The 17450-nt window shown below is 49.3% G+C and overlaps 2 protein-coding genes across 2 annotated transcripts in view; one reads left to right on the top strand and one right to left on the bottom strand.

Moving 5' to 3' along the window:
* The first annotated feature begins 290 nt into the window (after positions 1 to 290).
* Positions 291 to 3320, top strand: ccn2a (cellular communication network factor 2a). Its single transcript, XM_084453466.1, has 5 exons — positions 291 to 564; positions 817 to 1024; positions 1248 to 1499; positions 1712 to 1923; positions 2144 to 3320. The coding sequence occupies exons 1-5, from the start codon at positions 502 to 504 to the stop codon at positions 2438 to 2440; spliced, it is 1032 nt and encodes a 343-aa protein (XP_084309592.1). The 5' UTR covers positions 291 to 501; the 3' UTR covers positions 2441 to 3320.
* A 1749-nt stretch (positions 3321 to 5069) lies between these two features.
* Positions 5070 to 17450, bottom strand: part of man1a1 (mannosidase, alpha, class 1A, member 1) — a 151881-nt gene continuing 139500 nt past the window's right edge. The window contains exons 8-12 of the mRNA XM_084453651.1: positions 12364 to 12479; positions 11419 to 11638; positions 11130 to 11302; positions 10318 to 10433; positions 5070 to 8263 (exon numbers count right to left, since the gene is read on the bottom strand). Of these exons, the coding sequence (XP_084309777.1) occupies positions 8137 to 8263; positions 10318 to 10433; positions 11130 to 11302; positions 11419 to 11638; positions 12364 to 12479 (752 nt within the window). The 3' untranslated portion in view covers positions 5070 to 8136. The remainder of the gene's footprint in view (positions 8264 to 10317; positions 10434 to 11129; positions 11303 to 11418; positions 11639 to 12363; positions 12480 to 17450) is intronic.

The raw sequence follows: 17450 nt of genomic DNA, 5'->3' as shown, positions 1-17450 counted from the left end.
CACTTTTATTTAGCAGTGTGACAGAGCCCTGCTCTCAGACGAGAGGAATGTGAGATGTGATGGGGTGGGGGGGTCTACAGAGAGAGGAGGGCAGGAAACTAGGAAAGAATGCCAAGAATGTCCATGTTTGTCCAGGACTGCCTCCATTCAACCACTGGCACGTCACTGCGGGGCTGGCTGTATAAAGACAGGCAGAGCTCCCAGCTTCAGACACACAACACTCCTTCTCCCTCCAGAGAGAGAACAACCAGGAGCAGCTCAGCTCGACCTACTGAAGCTAAACTCTAGCTTGGACCCCAAAGACGACGAGAAGCAGACGAAACGCTCCGGGAGAAAACGCCGAAGACGAGAAAGACGACAAAAGCAACGAGATCGACTCGATCAGACGAGAGCTGTGTCAAGATTCTGATCCAGATACCAGAGACTAACGGAAGACGTTTTCAGACGACCTGAAGAACCTTTTCATACTTTTGAAGGAAGAAAACGAAGGAGAAGCAAAAAATGTCTTGTGGAATGAGCAACGTGATGCTGATGCCCATCCTCTGCCTGGCCCTGTCCTACCTGGTAAGACCATCACACCTCCAGCAGAACTTGGGGGGGGTCACCTGGGAACCTTGTGTACCAGACAGCTGCTTAGCAGATACCTTCAGGCTCAGGCTGACTAGCAACAACAGATATGATATAATGTGTGTTTTGTGTGTGTGTTCAATCAATCAACCAGTCTAGATACTGAGTGTACGCTGTATGTCTCCGTATGTCCATGTGCTGTTGGTCTGACCGAGCATCTCTCTGTCCCCCCCCCCCCCCCCCCTCCAGGCTGCTGCCCAGGACTGTAGTGGCCAGTGTAACTGTCCTGCCACCCCCCAGTGCCCCCCAGGGGTGAGCCTGGTTCCCGACCAATGCGGCTGCTGCAAAGTGTGCTCCAGGCAGCTAGGGGAGCTGTGCACTGTGGCGGACATGTGCGACCCGCACAAAGGATTCTACTGTGACTTCGGAACGTCCCGTGGGATCGGAGTCTGCACCGGTGAGTCATAGCTCCTGAGACCCTCTGGAATGTTGGCCGGTTTATACTCTAGAATGTCGGGTCCCCTTCTAGAACGTTGAGTTTCTTTTAAAGTTCCGGAATGTTGAGTTAGCCCCATAGTCTTAAGCTTGTACAATGTTGGATAAACCAAACCTACCCTGATATTGTTTTGAGTCAAGACCTGACTAACCCTCTCTCCCCCTCCCCTCTCTGTCTCCTCCAGCTAAAGAAGGCGCCACCTGTGTTTTGGCCGGAATGGTCTACAAAAGTGGCGAGTCCTTCCAGAGCAGTTGCAAGTACCAGTGCACCTGCCTAGATGGCGCTGTGGGCTGCGTGCCCCTCTGCAGCGTGGACATCCGCCTGCCCAGCCCTGACTGCCCCATGCCCCGCCGCGTCAAGGTGCCAGGGAAATGCTGCGAGGAGTGGGTGTGCGACGCCCCCTACAGGCAGAGCTTTGTGGGCTCGGCCCTCGCAGGTGAGTGTCTCACCTGGGCCCGGCCTCAAGAGTTACAGATCCAGTGAAGATTCGATTACATTCAAATACTAATACACTAAAGAAAACTGAACAAAGGAACAGCAACCGGGACAAATTCCCATCTTAGCTAGCTCGCTTACGACCCTAGAAATGCATCTTCTTGCTTCCAATGCGGCCCCCAGTCTCACGTTGTACCCCCTTCTGCCCCACAGCTTACCGCGAGGAGGAGACCTACGGGCCCGACCCGTCCATGCTGAGGGAGAACTGCCTGGTCCAGACCACCGAGTGGAGCGCCTGCTCCAAGACCTGCGGCCTCGGCATCTCCACACGAGTCACCAACGACAACCGCGAGTGTCGCCTGGAGAAGCAGAGCCGCCTCTGCATGGTGCGCCCGTGCGAGTCCCACATGGAGCAGAGCATCCGGGTAAGAGAGCTCGCGAAACGCTTGTGCACGAATCCTCACGTGGACAAACTAGCTTCACTCGAACCCCAATACCACTAACAACTCACCGAAAGGAATCACACTTACTCCACGCTACTGTAGCTTACACACACACTTACCTACACCTACACACGTCTACTCCAGATGATGACGATAATGATGATGATGACTAACGTGTCCTTCCCCTCTCTCCCTCTCCCAGAAAGGGAAGAAGTGCATCCGCACCCCTCGGGTCTCCAAGCCCATGAAGTTCGAGATCTCCGGCTGCACCACCACCAAGTCCTACCGGCCCAAGTTCTGCGGCGTGTGCACCGACGGTCGCTGCTGCACCCCCCACAGGACCACCACCCTGCCCATGGAGTTCAAGTGTCCCGACGGGCAGGTGATGAAGAAGCACATGATGTTCATCAAGTCCTGCGCCTGCCACAACAACTGTCCTGGGGAGAACGACGTCTTCGAGTCCATGTACTACAAGAAGATGATGGGCGACATGGCGTGAAAACGTCTGACTAAGAACTTTTGGCGAACTTTTAACCCCCGACCCAACCAACCAATCAAACAAAGACTCCTAACTTGAATCCCCAAAACAGATATCCATCTCATCTTACACAGCACAATATTTGTTTTTTTGTCTTTCTTTGGTTTTGTCTATTTGTCATGTGTTTCTCATTGTACCATACCAGAATGGCCTGTATATTCCATGTCTATGTATGTGAGTGTATGTTTGGGTGTCTGAGAGAGAGAGCGAGAGAGAGAGAGAGGTGCGACAAGGGTGCCCAGTAGCTCCACAGAGAATCCTGCACTAATATTTGTACGCCGACAAGCCATGTCTTAGCGAGATGGCCGTATTCCCCCACCTCCTCCTCCTGCTGTGAGCTGAGGTGGTTTGGTGGAGAGGTCAGGGTCCTCCACACAGGGCCGTTGTCCAACGCCTTGCACCTGCCGTGTGAGTGGTCGAAGGTTAGAGTAGTGACCCCACCTACCAGGGTTGTGGGTGAATGTGGCCTTGTGTGAGGCCGAGCCCCTCCCTCTAGACACAGAGCACAGTGTGCATGCTCCCCGGGCTTGCCACAGCACTGAGAAAAGACGTGTTTTTTTGACTCACTGATTTCAGTCAGAAGTAGGAATCAGTATTTTTGTCAATAACTAAGACTGGATGATAAGTAGCTTCATTCCTTTTTTTAATTATCAATGCTGTAAATATTGTATAATTTTGTACAGTTGTTTAAGTTAATTTAAATGTGTTTTTGTTATTTTCTGCTTCAAAGTTTATGGATAGCTTGTCTGTTCCTGTGACGGAATATTTGTACTATTTTATTGAGAAGTGTGACCAAAAGGTCATATGTTTTCACTTTTATAGTTTTGAATAAAATATTCTATTTTTTATACAAACATGACCTCTTTCTCATTGTCTATCATTGCTTCAGTTTTACAAACAGTTTGGATTTAGGATTAGTCTTTTTAAAAGCCGATGACATCACACACTTCAACATAACATTTGAGATCGGTGTTTATATTGCTGGCCTAGTTGCTAACAACACACTAGGTTTTGAAGCATGCACAGTATCAGCTCTGAGACGAACAGTAATACAAGTTGAGCCAAACTGTCAGGTTTGAATGTTGAATTAAGATTTTGAAGAACACCAGATGTATCCTTGCCGGATGTATGGTAGCCTGTTTTTCCTATATAGATAAGGCACTGTCCATGAAAGGGTCAACAGTGAGGTAATGGAGTTTCTTATTTCCCAGTGTAATACTGTATAACCACCACTAGATGGAGCTTAGTCTTAAAGAAATACAGGATGTTTGCGCGCAGGCACACAGACAGGCGGTTCCCGTTACACCAGGGTTTATAAGTGTTGTTACTGTATATATTACATAAGTCATTTAGCAGACGCATTTATCCAAAGCGACTTACAATAAGTGCATTCAAGGTAGGTAGTGTAGGCTACTATTACTCACAGAACTCAAAAGTGCATCTTTCTAGACAAGCATCTATGAGCCTAACCAACTGCGAAGTAAAAGTGCAAGAACAGCCAAGTACAAATACAATGCATCCTTGGAGGAAGGGTCGAGGTAGTACTTCCTGAAGAGGTGAGTTTTTACCTTGCGGCGAAACACGGGCAGTGACTGCCGTCTTGACGTCAGCTGGGAGTCATCGGCATAACAATGGTAGAAGCCATGCTAACGAATGACAGAACTCAGAGATGTTGTGTAGGGGGGAAAAAGAAGAGGAGAGAAGAGAACTGAACCTTGTGGAACCCCCATAGTCAGCCTGTGTGGTACCGACACGGACTGACTGACTGTCACCTGGTAGGAGCGACCCGTCAGGTAGGATGCAAACAGGGAGAGTGCAGTCTGACACGCCTTTCTTCTCGAGGGTGGAGAGAAGGATCTGGTGGTCTACCGTGTCAAACGCTGCTGACAGGTCCAGGAGTATCAGGACAGAGGAGATAGAGTCTCCCTCTCGGCGTCTGTCACTGCCGAGTGACCCACCTTGAACCCGGACTGGTGGGGGTCCAGGAGGTTGTTCTGGTGGATATACGAAGACAGTTGGTTAAAGACAGCCCTTTCAGGTGTTTTTGATAGAAAGGATAGAATGGAAACCGGTCTGTAGTTTTTGACATCAGAGGGGTCGAGAGATGGTTTCTTCCGGAGGGGGGTGAGTCTGACAGTCTTGAAAGCAGAGGGAAAGCATCCTGACACAAGATATGTGTTAATGAGTTAGGAAGGGAAGGAGTTCAGGGGCAAGAGACTGAAGAGAGAAGATGAGATCCAGGGAGCAGGTGGTGGGGCAGCTAGATGTAGTAATGATGAGGACCTCATTAGGGGAGAGGTGGGATGTGGAGAGGGAAGGGGGAGCAAAGAGGAATACGTTGGAGAAGGTACAGAGACGGAGGGTGGACAAGTGTGGACATAGGAGTGCTGAGCTAGGATCGCTCAGTGTACAGAACCCTGTGCAGCATTACGGTTAGCACTAATAAAGGCATCGCAACATTTCTACTAGCGTAACACTAATGTCTGCTGTGGATGTAACATATGGACAGTACTGTATAGTATACTACTCAAATTGAGGAAAGGACATCATTGCAGAATTTAAACACCAGAGCAACTACATATTAAAAGATTGTTTTATTCACAATAGAAGTGTAACAAATATAGTTTATTAAAATTTTTGCTGCTCATTAATATCATTTAATCCATAAGCTCATAAGATTTTCTATAAATGTAGAATGGCCAGATTTTTGCCATAATGGCATATTTACATTTTAATAACAAGAAAACAACTGAACACAAAACAAACAAACAGAACAATTCCCCACAAAATTAACATTGCAATAAACAAAAATAAAACTATGTGCAATGGAATGATTATCAGCAATATTTGTACAGTTACATTTCTGAGATTGTTTCACAAATACATTAATCAATTAATCAACAAGATATCCACTAATAAAAAGGCATTGTAATGAGAGATCGTCAACACAATATTCAAAAAACCCACAAAAGTTAAATTTTTGGAAAATGATCACATCTTGACTAAGTTCGGCATTTTGAAACTAAGATGTCCGAAGGGAAGAACAGAAGGACTGACCGGTTGGTGTTTCAGTTTTACAGCGACATTTAAGGTTTCTCAGAGTCACTACATACAAAAGCGTTTCTCCCTAAAACTTCTGGTCAAGAAGCTGTGAATGGCGAATCCGAGCTGGACACCATTCGGGCTCATGGGCTTGCGTGTGTAGAGTTGGTGAATGCAGCGATGCCATATCTACAGTGTCACAGTGTAATAGTGATGTTATTCCTTCGAGCCAAAATGGCTGCCTAACTGAAGCGGGGATATGGTTTCCCTCATAGAAGCACATCCTTCTCCATGCAGCCCAGTCAGGTAAACAGGGGTTAGTTAGCCAAGTAAGAGAGAAGAAGCTCTTCACTGGAGCCAAAATGGCCACCTCACCGACTTGTCTACAAGAGGTGAAAAGAAGAGGCGAGGGATGAAGAAATGTGGAGAGAGGAGAGACGAGAGGAGAGTGGAGTAGAGAGCAGAGGAGACGAGAGAAGAGTGAAGTAGAGAGCAGAGGAGATAAGGAGAGGTGAGAGGAGATGAGGAGAAAAGAGAGGAGGAGAGTGGTGAATGGAGAAGGAACAAAAGAGAAGAGGGATTCCTATAGTGGACTGACTCCTATCCCCACCATCATTACAGTACAGGGGAGCTAGGAGAAGAGCTCCCCCTGCCTGTGAAAGATGGACCCTACAGGAGTTTAGTATCATACTTTATTTGCTCATGAGTCTATATTTGTGTGTGTGAGTGTGTGTGTATAGGTGTGTGTTTCCTCCAGTGTAGTGAACAGAAACCAGTCCTGTCATCTCATCACTGCATTTCAACACTTCAGATCTGTCTATCGTATCTGTCTGTCTATCTCTCTTCCCTCTGTGCTTCTTCTCCACTCATTGCTTAATAGTTTGTGCTTTCAAACAGAAAGGAACAACAAACAAACAAACCAAAGAAACAAATAATCAAGAGCAACAAAAGGCATAAACATAATCTTCACTTCACATTGGATGGTACATTCATATGATGCATCTCTCCTATGTATGATTGAGTCCCAGATACAGGCCTGGCCTTGTCTCCTCTCTCCCTGACAGCTCCAACTAAGCTAAACAGCGCCCCCTAGAGCCCTGTTCCCAAACCTTCCTATTTATACTACCGAATAAATTAACAAATCAGCAAATCAATTATTATTAAATGTCACACAAATCAACGCCTCTTAACACCTCTAATAAACAAAAACAACAAAACAAACGAGCATAAACACAAACATATGAACATGTTTTGTCAGTAACAAGTGAACATGGTGATATTGGTCGTCCGGCTGGAGCAAGCTCTGAGAAAGAGACCCCAGTTTGATTCACTGATGGCATGTTGAAAGAGAAGGTTATCTCTATGTTCTGCGCACACACGCACGCAAACACACACAGACACACACACACACGCACGCACGCACACACACACATGTACGCACGCATTCCCAATTTCACACACACATCCCTAATTCCAAAAGGAAGCAGTTCTAGCCGACGGTGCTACACATTGGTCGTGGTTTTCTCTACATCTATACAGCGTGCCGCCCTAAGAGAACCAGGTGTGGGGCGTAGTTCTGACCTGTCTCCCGTAGGGGGCGGTATGGTACAGGAGACCAGACAACACCAGGTAGACAGTATTCAGTCAGCCATATCTCCTGGCCCTTCTAAGTCATTAAACGCTATCAATCTTGTCCTTGTCTGGGTGAGCTGTTTATCATCCTGACCATTTTAGACAGAAAGGCACTATTAAAGACTGGACAGGACCTCAGCTATCAGGCTACAGGGGGGACACAGCTCCAGAATCAAACTAGGTGGCCGGTCGAAAACTGCTTTGCGGACAGAGCGCGACGAGAAAATGACAATGCGTCTATGCCATGTACATGTTTTCAGTCACACACACGCGTGTGTGTATGTGTGTACGGATGAGTGTGTGTGTGTGTGTGTGTGAGGGAATGGGGGTGTGCTAAAGCTCTCAGTATCGGTATGGCTTGTTGATGTTGCGGTGTTGTTGTTGTCGTCGTCGTCGTCACTGCTGTTGTTTTCCTACTCAGCGTCGAGAGAGAGACAGTCCCGGTCCCCCTCATGGAGGGGAGCGCGGCCTCCACAACGCCGAGAGGAAGAGGAGGAGGAGGAGGGAGGAGGGAGGGAGGGGAGTGTGGGGGAGGAGGGGTAGAAAGGAGGAGGGAGAGAGAGAGGGGGGAGGGAGGGAAGTGAGGCGGAGAGAGGGGGTGGGGGTCGTCCGAACGCACACTGGCGTCTTTACAGATGAGGTGACTGGTAGACGGGAGTCGGCGTAGTTCCTCCCCGGGGCCACCAGGAGTCAGCGAAGAGGCAGACGAGCAGACAGTCCCTCGGCCGAGGCCCCGGGATCGACTGGCGCTCTGCTCGTCCTGGCCTCTCAGCGTTACGACGGACCTGACCCTGGACCAGCCTCTCTGGGGCAATGCTCATCTCAGGAGGGAGTCCCTCCCACTGGAGAAGCTCCACCCAATAAAAGTTGAAGGGTCAGGCTGAGGGTTCTGGGGTCAGGGTGAGGATTTGTGGTTAGGGGTTCAGGGTCAGATTGGCGGTTTGGGTGTGGTTGGGTTGAGGGGGGGGGGCGTGGGGGGGGATCTACTCCAGCTGGTTGGGAACATCGGTGTGCTCCTTCTTGATGACAGGCAGGGGGTGGGCCTCCGTGTTGAACACCCAATGGTCGAACGGCAAGTGGTCGTCTTCAGAGAAGAGAAGGTAGAGGTACCTGCGAGGTAGAGAGATGGAGAGTGAAAGAGAGAGATGGAGAGAGAGATGGATGGAGAGAGATAGAGAGGTGGAGAGAGGGCCTGACTGAGAAAGGATACAGACTGGGTTCAATAAATAACAGACAAACAGCCAACCCCCCCCCGCCCCCTGCCCCCCAACTCCTCCGTCAGGGTGGTTGGTGCCAGCTCCCCCCCCCCCCCCGCTACATCAGGGTGGTTGGTGCCAGCCCCCCCCCCCCCCCCCGCTACATCAGGGTGGTTGGTGCCAGCTCCCCCCCCCCCCTATGTCAGGATGATTGGTTCCAGCTCCAGCCGCAGCCAAGACAACAAAGTAAATCACATTATAAATAAAAACGACAAAAGAATCTAAGCTATGTATGTTTCCGTGGGCTGAAGACATCATTGCAGGCGCCGGCTGCCAATGTTTCCTGAATTAACTAGACGAGTACTGGATCACAAGTTCAGCGCCCTGCAAACAGTGTTGGGGTGTGCGTAGCTGCTGTGTGTGTATGTATGTGTGTGTGTGTGTGGGGGGGGGGGGTAGTGTATAGACTGTATGTGTGATTGTGTCTGTGTGTATGTGTGGTTGTCTATGTGTGTGAGGTTGTATGTGTGCGGTTGTGTATGTGTATGTGGTTGTGTGTGTGTGGTGGTGTATGTGTGTGTGATTGTGCATGTGTGTGGCTGTGCATGTGTGTGTGGTTGTGTGTGTGTGTGTGTGTGCATGTGTGTGGTTGTGTATGTGTGTGTGGTTGTGTGTGTGTGTGTGTGTGTGTGCATGTGTGTGGTTGTGTATGTGTGTGTAATTGTGACTGTGTGTGGTTGTGTATGCGTTGGTTCCCCCATACGCGTCTAGCAGCTGCGTTGTGTGCACCTGTGAGTAACACACACAAACGAGAGCGCTTACCTAAAATTAAGCAACCACTAATGATCACGGGTGCACGGTTATCATTCGCCGAGGTGAAAACAGTCCTGCATCTTCACGTGAGTATTTGACGTTACAGTAGATGAACGCGGTTTGATAATACAACAGTGTGGTCAGGCAAGTTCATTCTGATATGTGAGCTACAGTCATCCCCCCTGCTCATTACTGTACTCTGTACTGTACCAGGCGTACTCAGGCCTCAAGAGCCCTTCGGGTGCCGGCGGACACATAGAACTCCGCCGGCAGAGTGTGCTTAGCTACTCCATCCTAGGGGAAACACTGGTGTGTACTGCATGTGTGGGTGTGTGTGTGGTTGTGTATGTGCATCTTAATCAGGTGCAGAAGTGAAACTCGTTAAGGTTAACAGAATTTTTTTTTTTTTTTTAAAGTGGCGGCACCCCTGCGTTGCCTCGGCAACCTTGGAGGAACTGCTGGATGTCAGACCTGTTTCCATAGATGAAAGGGAGAGGAGCAGGAGGAGGAGGAGGGGAGAGAAGGAAAGGAGGAGAAGAGAGGAGAAGAAGTGGAGGAGGAGAGGAGGAGGGGAGTGGAGGAGGGGAGAGGAGGAGGGGAGTGGAGGAGGAGAGGAGGAGGGGAGTAGAGGAGGGGAGTGGAGGAGGAAAACAGGAGGAGATGAGGAGGAGGAGGAGGGAAGAAGAGGAGGAGGAGATGAGGAGGAGGAGGAGGTGGGGGAGAGGAGGATATGGAGGGGGGTGGTGATCTCTGAGAGCTGAAAGCTAGCTAGTGTCTCTGTCCTGGCCTGACCTGGGAGTCTCTACGTCTCTATCTCCCTGGGAGCCCAGGGCAGGTTATTATGGGCTGTCTCCTGAGGGATCGGGGTCTATAGCCTTGGCCCTGTTATCTCCACGGCAACCAGACTGGCTTTCGGAAAGAGATTAAAGGGCTTCAGTTAAAGCAATCAACTCTGTCTGTCTCCAACTCCTCTCTTATCTAGCTCAGTGTGTGTGTGTGTGTGTTTGAGTGTGTGTGTGTGTGTGAGAGAGAGAGAGAGAGAGAGAGATAGAAAGAGAGTGTGTTAGAGAGATAGAGAGAGAGAGAGTGATAGAGATAGAGAGAGATAGAGAGATAGAGAGAGAGAGAGAGCGTGAGAGAGTTTGTATGTCTTACTTGAGCGTCTCGGCCAGGTAGAAGCTCTGCTGGACATCGTCGTGGCTGGGGCTGGTGGCGTAGACGTCCCTCACCCCGCTGTACCCCCCCTCCACCCTGCAGTGCTGCTCCAGAGCCTGGGGGGGGGGAGGGAGAGGGGTTGGTAGAGCGTGACTGTTTCCTGTGGAAGTGCTGTGAGCTGAGTCAGCACATCTTTGTAAGCCTGGGGGGATGGAGGCTGTGACACACAACCCCTGTTCAGAATAGACAGACAGACCCGCACACACACACGCATGCACAGACACACACTAGCGCACACACTACATTGATTACAGTCAATTAGCTGACGCTTTTATCCAATGCGACTTACAATAATTGCATTTAACATAGGAAAAGCCAATGTACTACTACTCGCCAGAACTCACAAGTGCATCTCCTTTCTAAACAAGTGACTAAGAGCACAATCTAGTGCTGAAGGCAAAGCGCAAGAATAGCAAACTAAAAATACAATAGTTGCTTAGGAGGGAGGATCATGGCAGTACTTTTTGAAGAGGTGAGCCTGCGGCAAAAGATGGCCAGCGACTCTGCTGTCCTGACGTCAGTGGGCAGTTCATTCCACCACTGCGGGGCCAGGACAGAGAAGAGCCCTGACCGCGTCTATCGACCGCAGGGGACACACTAGCACACCTCCATCCAGTCCTCTGAAAAGCCTCCCAGCATGCCTCACTCCCTCTGCCTGGGGCGACTAGCTGCTTGGGCTAGCTACTGTATGCGGTCGCTGCTGCAAGGTCATAGTTCATACTGTAAGTCGCAGGTCATAGGTCGGCCCTCACCTGCACGGCCTCCCAGCCCCAGTCCCTGTACTTGGGGTCGTGCGTGAACCTCCACATGTACATGTAGGTCTCGATGACCTCCGGACGCAGGATGAAGTACTTCTCGTTCTGACGCGTGGCGATCGCCTCGACGCCGCCGTCGAACCGGAAGGCCTCGGGGCCCAGCTTCAACGCTGGAGAGAGGAGGAGAGGAGGAGGAGGGGAGAGGAGGAAGGGGTTGAGATCACTATGGCGTTCGTCTGAGGTCAGGGGGGGGCGCGCCGGGGCGCCGCTGCTCTCCGAGCCTCACCGGTGCGGACGTAGCTCTCGTGGCAGGTGCGCGCAATCTCGGCGGCCAGCTCCATCTGGTGGCCGGTCTGGTCCTCCGCGGCGCCGTCCGCCCCCAGGGCGATCATGCCGCCGGCGAAGCAGGTCAGGTGACCCATCTTGTGCTCCAGCAGTCCGCCCTTCCACTCGGCGATGTAGGTCAGCCCTCCGCTGGACTTACGCATCAGATTGGTCTCTATGGCCTGGGGAGACGGACACACACGCACGCACACACACACACACGCGCGCACACGCGCACACACACACACGCGCACACACACACACACACACACACACGCACACACACACACACACACACACAGGGAGACAGACAGATCGACATATTTCATATACATGGAAACAGACAAATACCCAGTATGCACATGAAGAGGGCCCCGTCCACAACCCAGCCCAGTCCAGCCGAGACTCACGAGTCGGTCTCTAAACGCTTCGCTCAACTACACACTGGGGACTTTCACTCAGATTTTGTTGCTTAAAGCAGCTGGAAACCATTTGAGATTGAAATGTTGTCATAGTAGTCTATGCGTAATGTATATGTTTAAACTGTACGCTGTCCCTTTTAAATAAATAAATAAATGAATAAATAAAATAAAAAAACTGCATTGCAGAACCATTTCTTTCAAGTCTTTGGGGCACAGGTCTATTCAGGTTTGAACCAATCCGAAGCAGTAGGCGTGGTCTTGTTACTGGCCGTTCTAGTGGCTATTTCAACGTGGAGATCTCCAGACGTTCTGAAGGCAGAGATCTCAGATTGCCTGGTATGGCGAGACTAAGTCCCGTCCCGTCCCGTCCCGTCTCGTCCCGTCCCGTCCCGTCCCGTCTCGTCTCGTCTCGTCTCGTCTCGTCTCGTCTCGTCTCGTCTCGTCTAGTCCAGTCCAGTCCAGTCCAGTCCAGTCCAGTCCAGTACCTGCAGAGCATCGTAGTAGAGCTTCTTTCCCTCCTCGTCAGTCTTGTCCGACATGAGCCAGGCTTTGAGCAGGTACTCATAGAAGCTGTCCCCTAGACCTCCCACTGATACGTGATCTGATAGAGAGAGAGAGACAGAGGGAGAGAGATCAAACCTTAACAGCTGCAGAATTGAGAATGTGATGATAAACAGTTGTATACTCACAGCTGTTCTGCGCAAAACATTTATGTCTCAACATTCCTCAGAATACACACACGCACACAAACAAACACACATTCAGACAGACACACACACATACACACACAACTGTAGCCGCTCGCCTTGATTCTAGAAATCAGTGCAGAGCTGCTCTGTGTGTGTGTGTGTGTGTGTGTGTGTGTGTGTTTAGACAATGGTGGTCTCCTAACCTGACGTGCCAGATGGTTTGTTCCACATAACCATCTGGGAAGGCTCTGTTGGAAACTGTTTGGAAAAGGGCCTTTTCAAAACTACTAGGCATGCAACTGGATGAACCATCTGTCTATAGCCGTCTATCATTGGGAAATCAAACTCTTCCTGAAAGCAGTCAGGAGAAGAGCAAAAACCTCTTTTCTGCAGAGAAAAGCCTTCAGTGCCATTCTTTTCTTTTCTTTTAATGAAGAAATACTCAACAGGTCAGATATAACGGATGCTATAACAGCATCTACGCTAACCTCCGCCATTGTTGTTTTAGAACGAACAGCTGCGTTTCGCTGTCGTCACACCTAAACCACGCACGGCTCCTCTCCAGCTCCTGAGTGTGTGTGTGTGTGTATGTGTGTGTGTGTGGGTGCTGTCCTAGCACCGTAGCTGTCCTCTGTACTCTGTGTGAGTGATGAGAGTGGGGGGGGTGAGGGGTAAGAGAGAGAGAGAGGTATTTGTGTGGGGACGAGAGAGATGAGCAGGGGTCAACGAGGGGTGAGTGTGGGAGAGAGACGGAGTGAGAGCTCCGGCCGAGGAGGGCCTGTTTGTCACAATGACTGTCACGCCGTCTCATACATATTCATTTGTCATTACCAGCCAAAGGAGAGGAGAGATGAGACGTCAACACTGATCACACCCACAGCGAGAGAGAGAGAGAAAGGAGGGGGAGAGAGAGAGAAGAGGGGGAGAGAGAGAGAGAGAAAGGAGGGGGAGAGAGAGAGAAGAGGGAGAGAGAGAGAGAGAGAGGAGGGGGAGAGAGAGATAGGGAGAAAGAGGGGATGGGGTCTTATACAACCTTCTATGGCCTGGTCTGGCTGAGGGCTTTGGGTTTACCATGGTTATCATGTTCACCGTACAGACTCCCTGACCTATATGGTGGCAGATATATACTGTAGATAGATAGATAGATAGATAGATAGATAGATAGATAGATAGATAGATAGATAGATGGATAGATGGATAGATAGATAGAGTTTATTTAGACAGGGAAGAGCACACTGAGTCTCTGGGTCTGTGCTGGGGTCAGCTGTGTGAGTCTACTGTGTACTGTTGCTGTGTAACCCAGCGGAATGGGGTCAGGCTCCCTCCTCGGTGTGAATGCCACCCCCGCTCGCGCCCGCGGACTGCGAGCTTTTCAGCGGCGCAGCTGGCTATAGCCTTGTTTAAAGGAGGTGGCCCACGTGTGTCAGTGAGTCAGAGGACCCGAGAGCAAAGCGAGGGTGGAAGTGGTGCTTGACGAGCGAGCCCCCCCACTAGACCCCCCCTTCCGTGACACGTTCAAGCTGAGTGCCTCCTCTGGTAACCAAAGGGCCACACACACACACACACACACGCAAAATACTATAACTCATCTTGACTGAGAGAGGCTGTGCTCTGTGAGCTGGTCAAGGACATAACACAGTATTGTACATGAACCATAAAACATTTATATGTGTGTACGACATGTCATGAATCAGATGAACCCTATGTGGAATATAATTAATCAGTGTGTGTGTGTGTGTGTGTGTGTGTGTGTGTGTGTGCATAACATACTATCCTGTTCAGCAGTGACAGACCATGTGGGTCTGAAGGTCAGGGGGTCAGGGTCGGGCCACAAGGCCTTGATCGTACACATTAAATAGAGTGATAGCAGCCGAGTTAATAGCATCTGTTATCTATGTGTGTGTGTATGTGTGTGTGTGTGTGCGCTTGTGAAAGTGTTTACAGTATGTATGTGTGTGTGTGTGTGTGTGTGGGGGGGGGGGGGGGGGGGGGTGTTAAGTGTGTGTGTGTGTGTGTGGGGGGGGTGTTAGGTGTGTGTGTGTGTGTGTGAGAGAGGGAGTGAGTGAGTGAGTGAGTGAGTGAGAGAGAGAATGTGTGTGTGTGTGTTTGTGTGTGTGTGTGTGTGAGAGAGAGAGAGAGTGGGAGTGAGTGAGAGAGAGAGTGTGTGTGTTTGTGTGAGTGATCTCTCAGGTAGCTGTCAGCTCTTCTCTAGAATCCTGACTGACATGGTGACACCATCATCATCACCAGCCCCCTCACAGGCAGCCGTTCAGTCTGACTGGAGAGGAGAGCTGTCAATCATGTGTCTCCCCTGAGTGATTGGCAGATAAACAGAGGAAGTGACCGTGCGAGTGGCCCCGAGGGACAGGGAATGAAGTGTGTTTCTGTGTTTTCAGACGTCCTGTCAGCCTAGCCTCATGTCCCCATCCGGAGCTCGCCAGCTCACATTCTGTTTCTCTGCATGGATCAGTCTGGCCAGGCTCAACAGAACTCCGTTTGCGCTCAGATCAAAAAGTAACGGGCCAATCAGTGTCCTACAAGGAACTACTGGCAGCTACCAGCTGCTTTTTTTTCCTAGGATGGCGACGCTCCAAACTAATTTCATTGGTTATTGTGTCACTCTTGTAGGGATGGTTTAGGCAACACGAAACGATTGCTTAACGTGAGGGTTAAGGGTCATGGCAGGGAGCTCCAACAATGACACCCGACCAATGAAATTTGTTTTTAAGGGACAAAAAACTAGAAAAAAACAACTACTTGTCTATGGGCGTGGTTTAGGTGTGACGACTGGTTGAAGTTAGCCCGTGATAGACAGATGGTTCATCCAATCGCCTGACAAGTATTTGTTTGAAAGTACCTGCCCTTTTCCCAATGGTTTCCTACGAAGTTCAGTATCGTTCAGCATCGTTCAGCATGTTCAGTATTGTGGTCCACGCAAGTTCAGTATGTGTACAGATTGAGTGAAGGTGTCTCTGTTCAGAGCATATGGAACACCAGTATATTCTGCACACTCAACTACAAAAAAGCAAGCGACTTCAAGTGACGTGTAACGACGCCATGACGATATTATTCAAGAGACCTAGATGGTGCAGGAAAGTGAAATGTGAACATGAATGAAGTCATTTTAAGAAATCTCATGTATAAATGTATTTGCCTGCTCAATGACCCTGAAAATGTAATCATCTTGGTTTTATCAAACTGAAGGTTTAATCCTACATGCTACCAATCCCTGCTTTGGAGGCACTGGTACTGGTGATTTCTGTAAGACATTATTTTAAACCAGGATGAGGATTTTTTTTTTTTTGTATGTTATTCATTGTACTCTACTGTATGTTGTGTTTTTACTTATTTTGACTGTACTGTATGTTGTGTCTTTATTTATTTGGACCCTGAGTCTGCAATAAAGTTGAAATGAACTGAAGCCTTTCGCGATGGTGGCACCGAACAAGCCATCTGGTGTGTCAGGTTACTATTAATCGCCCAGGCTACCTCAAATATGCAGGGTTCTGGACAACTTTTCTGGACACATTTTTTCTAATCAGTCAACCTGCGCACACACACACAGGCACACACCGACAAATGCATGCACACACACAAACACACGCGGCCAAACACACATTTAATACTTTACTTGTGGGCACCGCTAGACTTAACCCTAGCCCTAAACCCTAACCCATAACCATTTACCACTCACCCTAACCCTAACACCTAACCTTAAAGGAGTAGTAAAGGGAAAATGCATGTTTAGCCCTGTTTTGGGAAGTTTTTGAGAGTTTAACATATTTATTGAATGATTTTTCAAGGTGCCCACCCACATCCATTGTATGACCAAAACGGTGGTAGAGCAATTATCAGACTTTCTCAAAAGTGCTAGTTTTGTCAACGTTTTGATCTGAACCATTGTATATGATCATAAGTAACCTTAAAACAGGGCTAAACATGCATTTTCCCTTTACTACTCCTTTAACCCCAAACCCTAACCATAATTGTAACCCAAGCCCAAGACCTAATCTTTGACCCTAAAATTAGAGTTAAAGGCTGGGAGGACCTTCCAAATGGCCTCACAAGTCAACATTTTCTTGTTTAGCTATACATTAGCCAAACATGTACACACATTCACACACACGCACAAACACACCAACAGGCAAGTGCGCACACACACACAGGGCTGCTTAATTCAGAATTAGCATGGCAGACAGTGCTGTCCTAGCCTCAGACCGCAGAGCTGTTTAGTGTGCAGCTTCACGAAAACCATCTGACCGGAGGTGAACCACACAGGACGGGTGTGTGTGTGTGTGTGTGTGTTCTCTTTAAGGATGGATCACACAGAAGCAAAACTATGTGGAAGCGATACTGACGAGCGATATGTGTGTGCCTGTGTGTGTGTTTCCACCAGGTCTGCGCATATCTTTGACCTCTCTCTGGGTGGAGTAGAGACTACCAACAAACTCATTAGTGGGGCAACTTTGGGCCACAGAGGCCAGGGGCCACGCACACACACGTACGCACGCGCGCACACACACACACACACACACACACACACACACACACACACGCACGCACGCACACACACACGCACACACACACATTATATTAGATAGATAGATACCCCAGTAATGCAGATAGATAGATAGATAGATAGATATAGATAGATAGATAGATAGATAGATAGATACTTTAATGATCCACCTAGGGGGGGAATTGGATGAAGTGTGTCTGACATTGTGTGATGAAGATCAGGCTCTTAACTCCTTGGCTCCATTGCGTCTATCAGAATCAACCATCGACCAGACGCTGAGGAAAAGAATCTGTTGTGATTAAAGACAGTGGCTCCACTGGGGCCGTTGCGTTAAGGGAATCGCCCGAGGTCCGTTTCTTGATTT

This window comes from Borostomias antarcticus (genome assembly GCF_949987555.1).
Source record: "Borostomias antarcticus genome assembly, chromosome: 19".
In the NCBI taxonomy this organism is placed as follows: domain Eukaryota; kingdom Metazoa; phylum Chordata; class Actinopteri; order Stomiiformes; family Stomiidae; genus Borostomias; species Borostomias antarcticus.
Note: the sequence above shows the minus strand (reverse complement) of the source record. Positions and strands in the feature narration are given on the sequence as shown.

What these genes read in the sequence shown, in the direction of transcription:
- ccn2a (XM_084453466.1), top strand. Translation starts at nt 502, where the DNA reads ATGTCTTGTGGAATGAGCAACGTGATGCTGATGCCCATCCTCTGCCTG. An exon ending in TGTGGGCTCGGCCCTCGCAG is followed by an intron (nt 1,500 to 1,711) that starts GTGAGTGTCTCA and finishes TCTGCCCCACAG; the next exon opens with CTTACCGCGAGGAGGAGACC. An exon ending in ACATGGAGCAGAGCATCCGG is followed by an intron (nt 1,924 to 2,143) that starts GTAAGAGAGCTC and finishes TCCCTCTCCCAG; the next exon opens with AAAGGGAAGAAGTGCATCCG.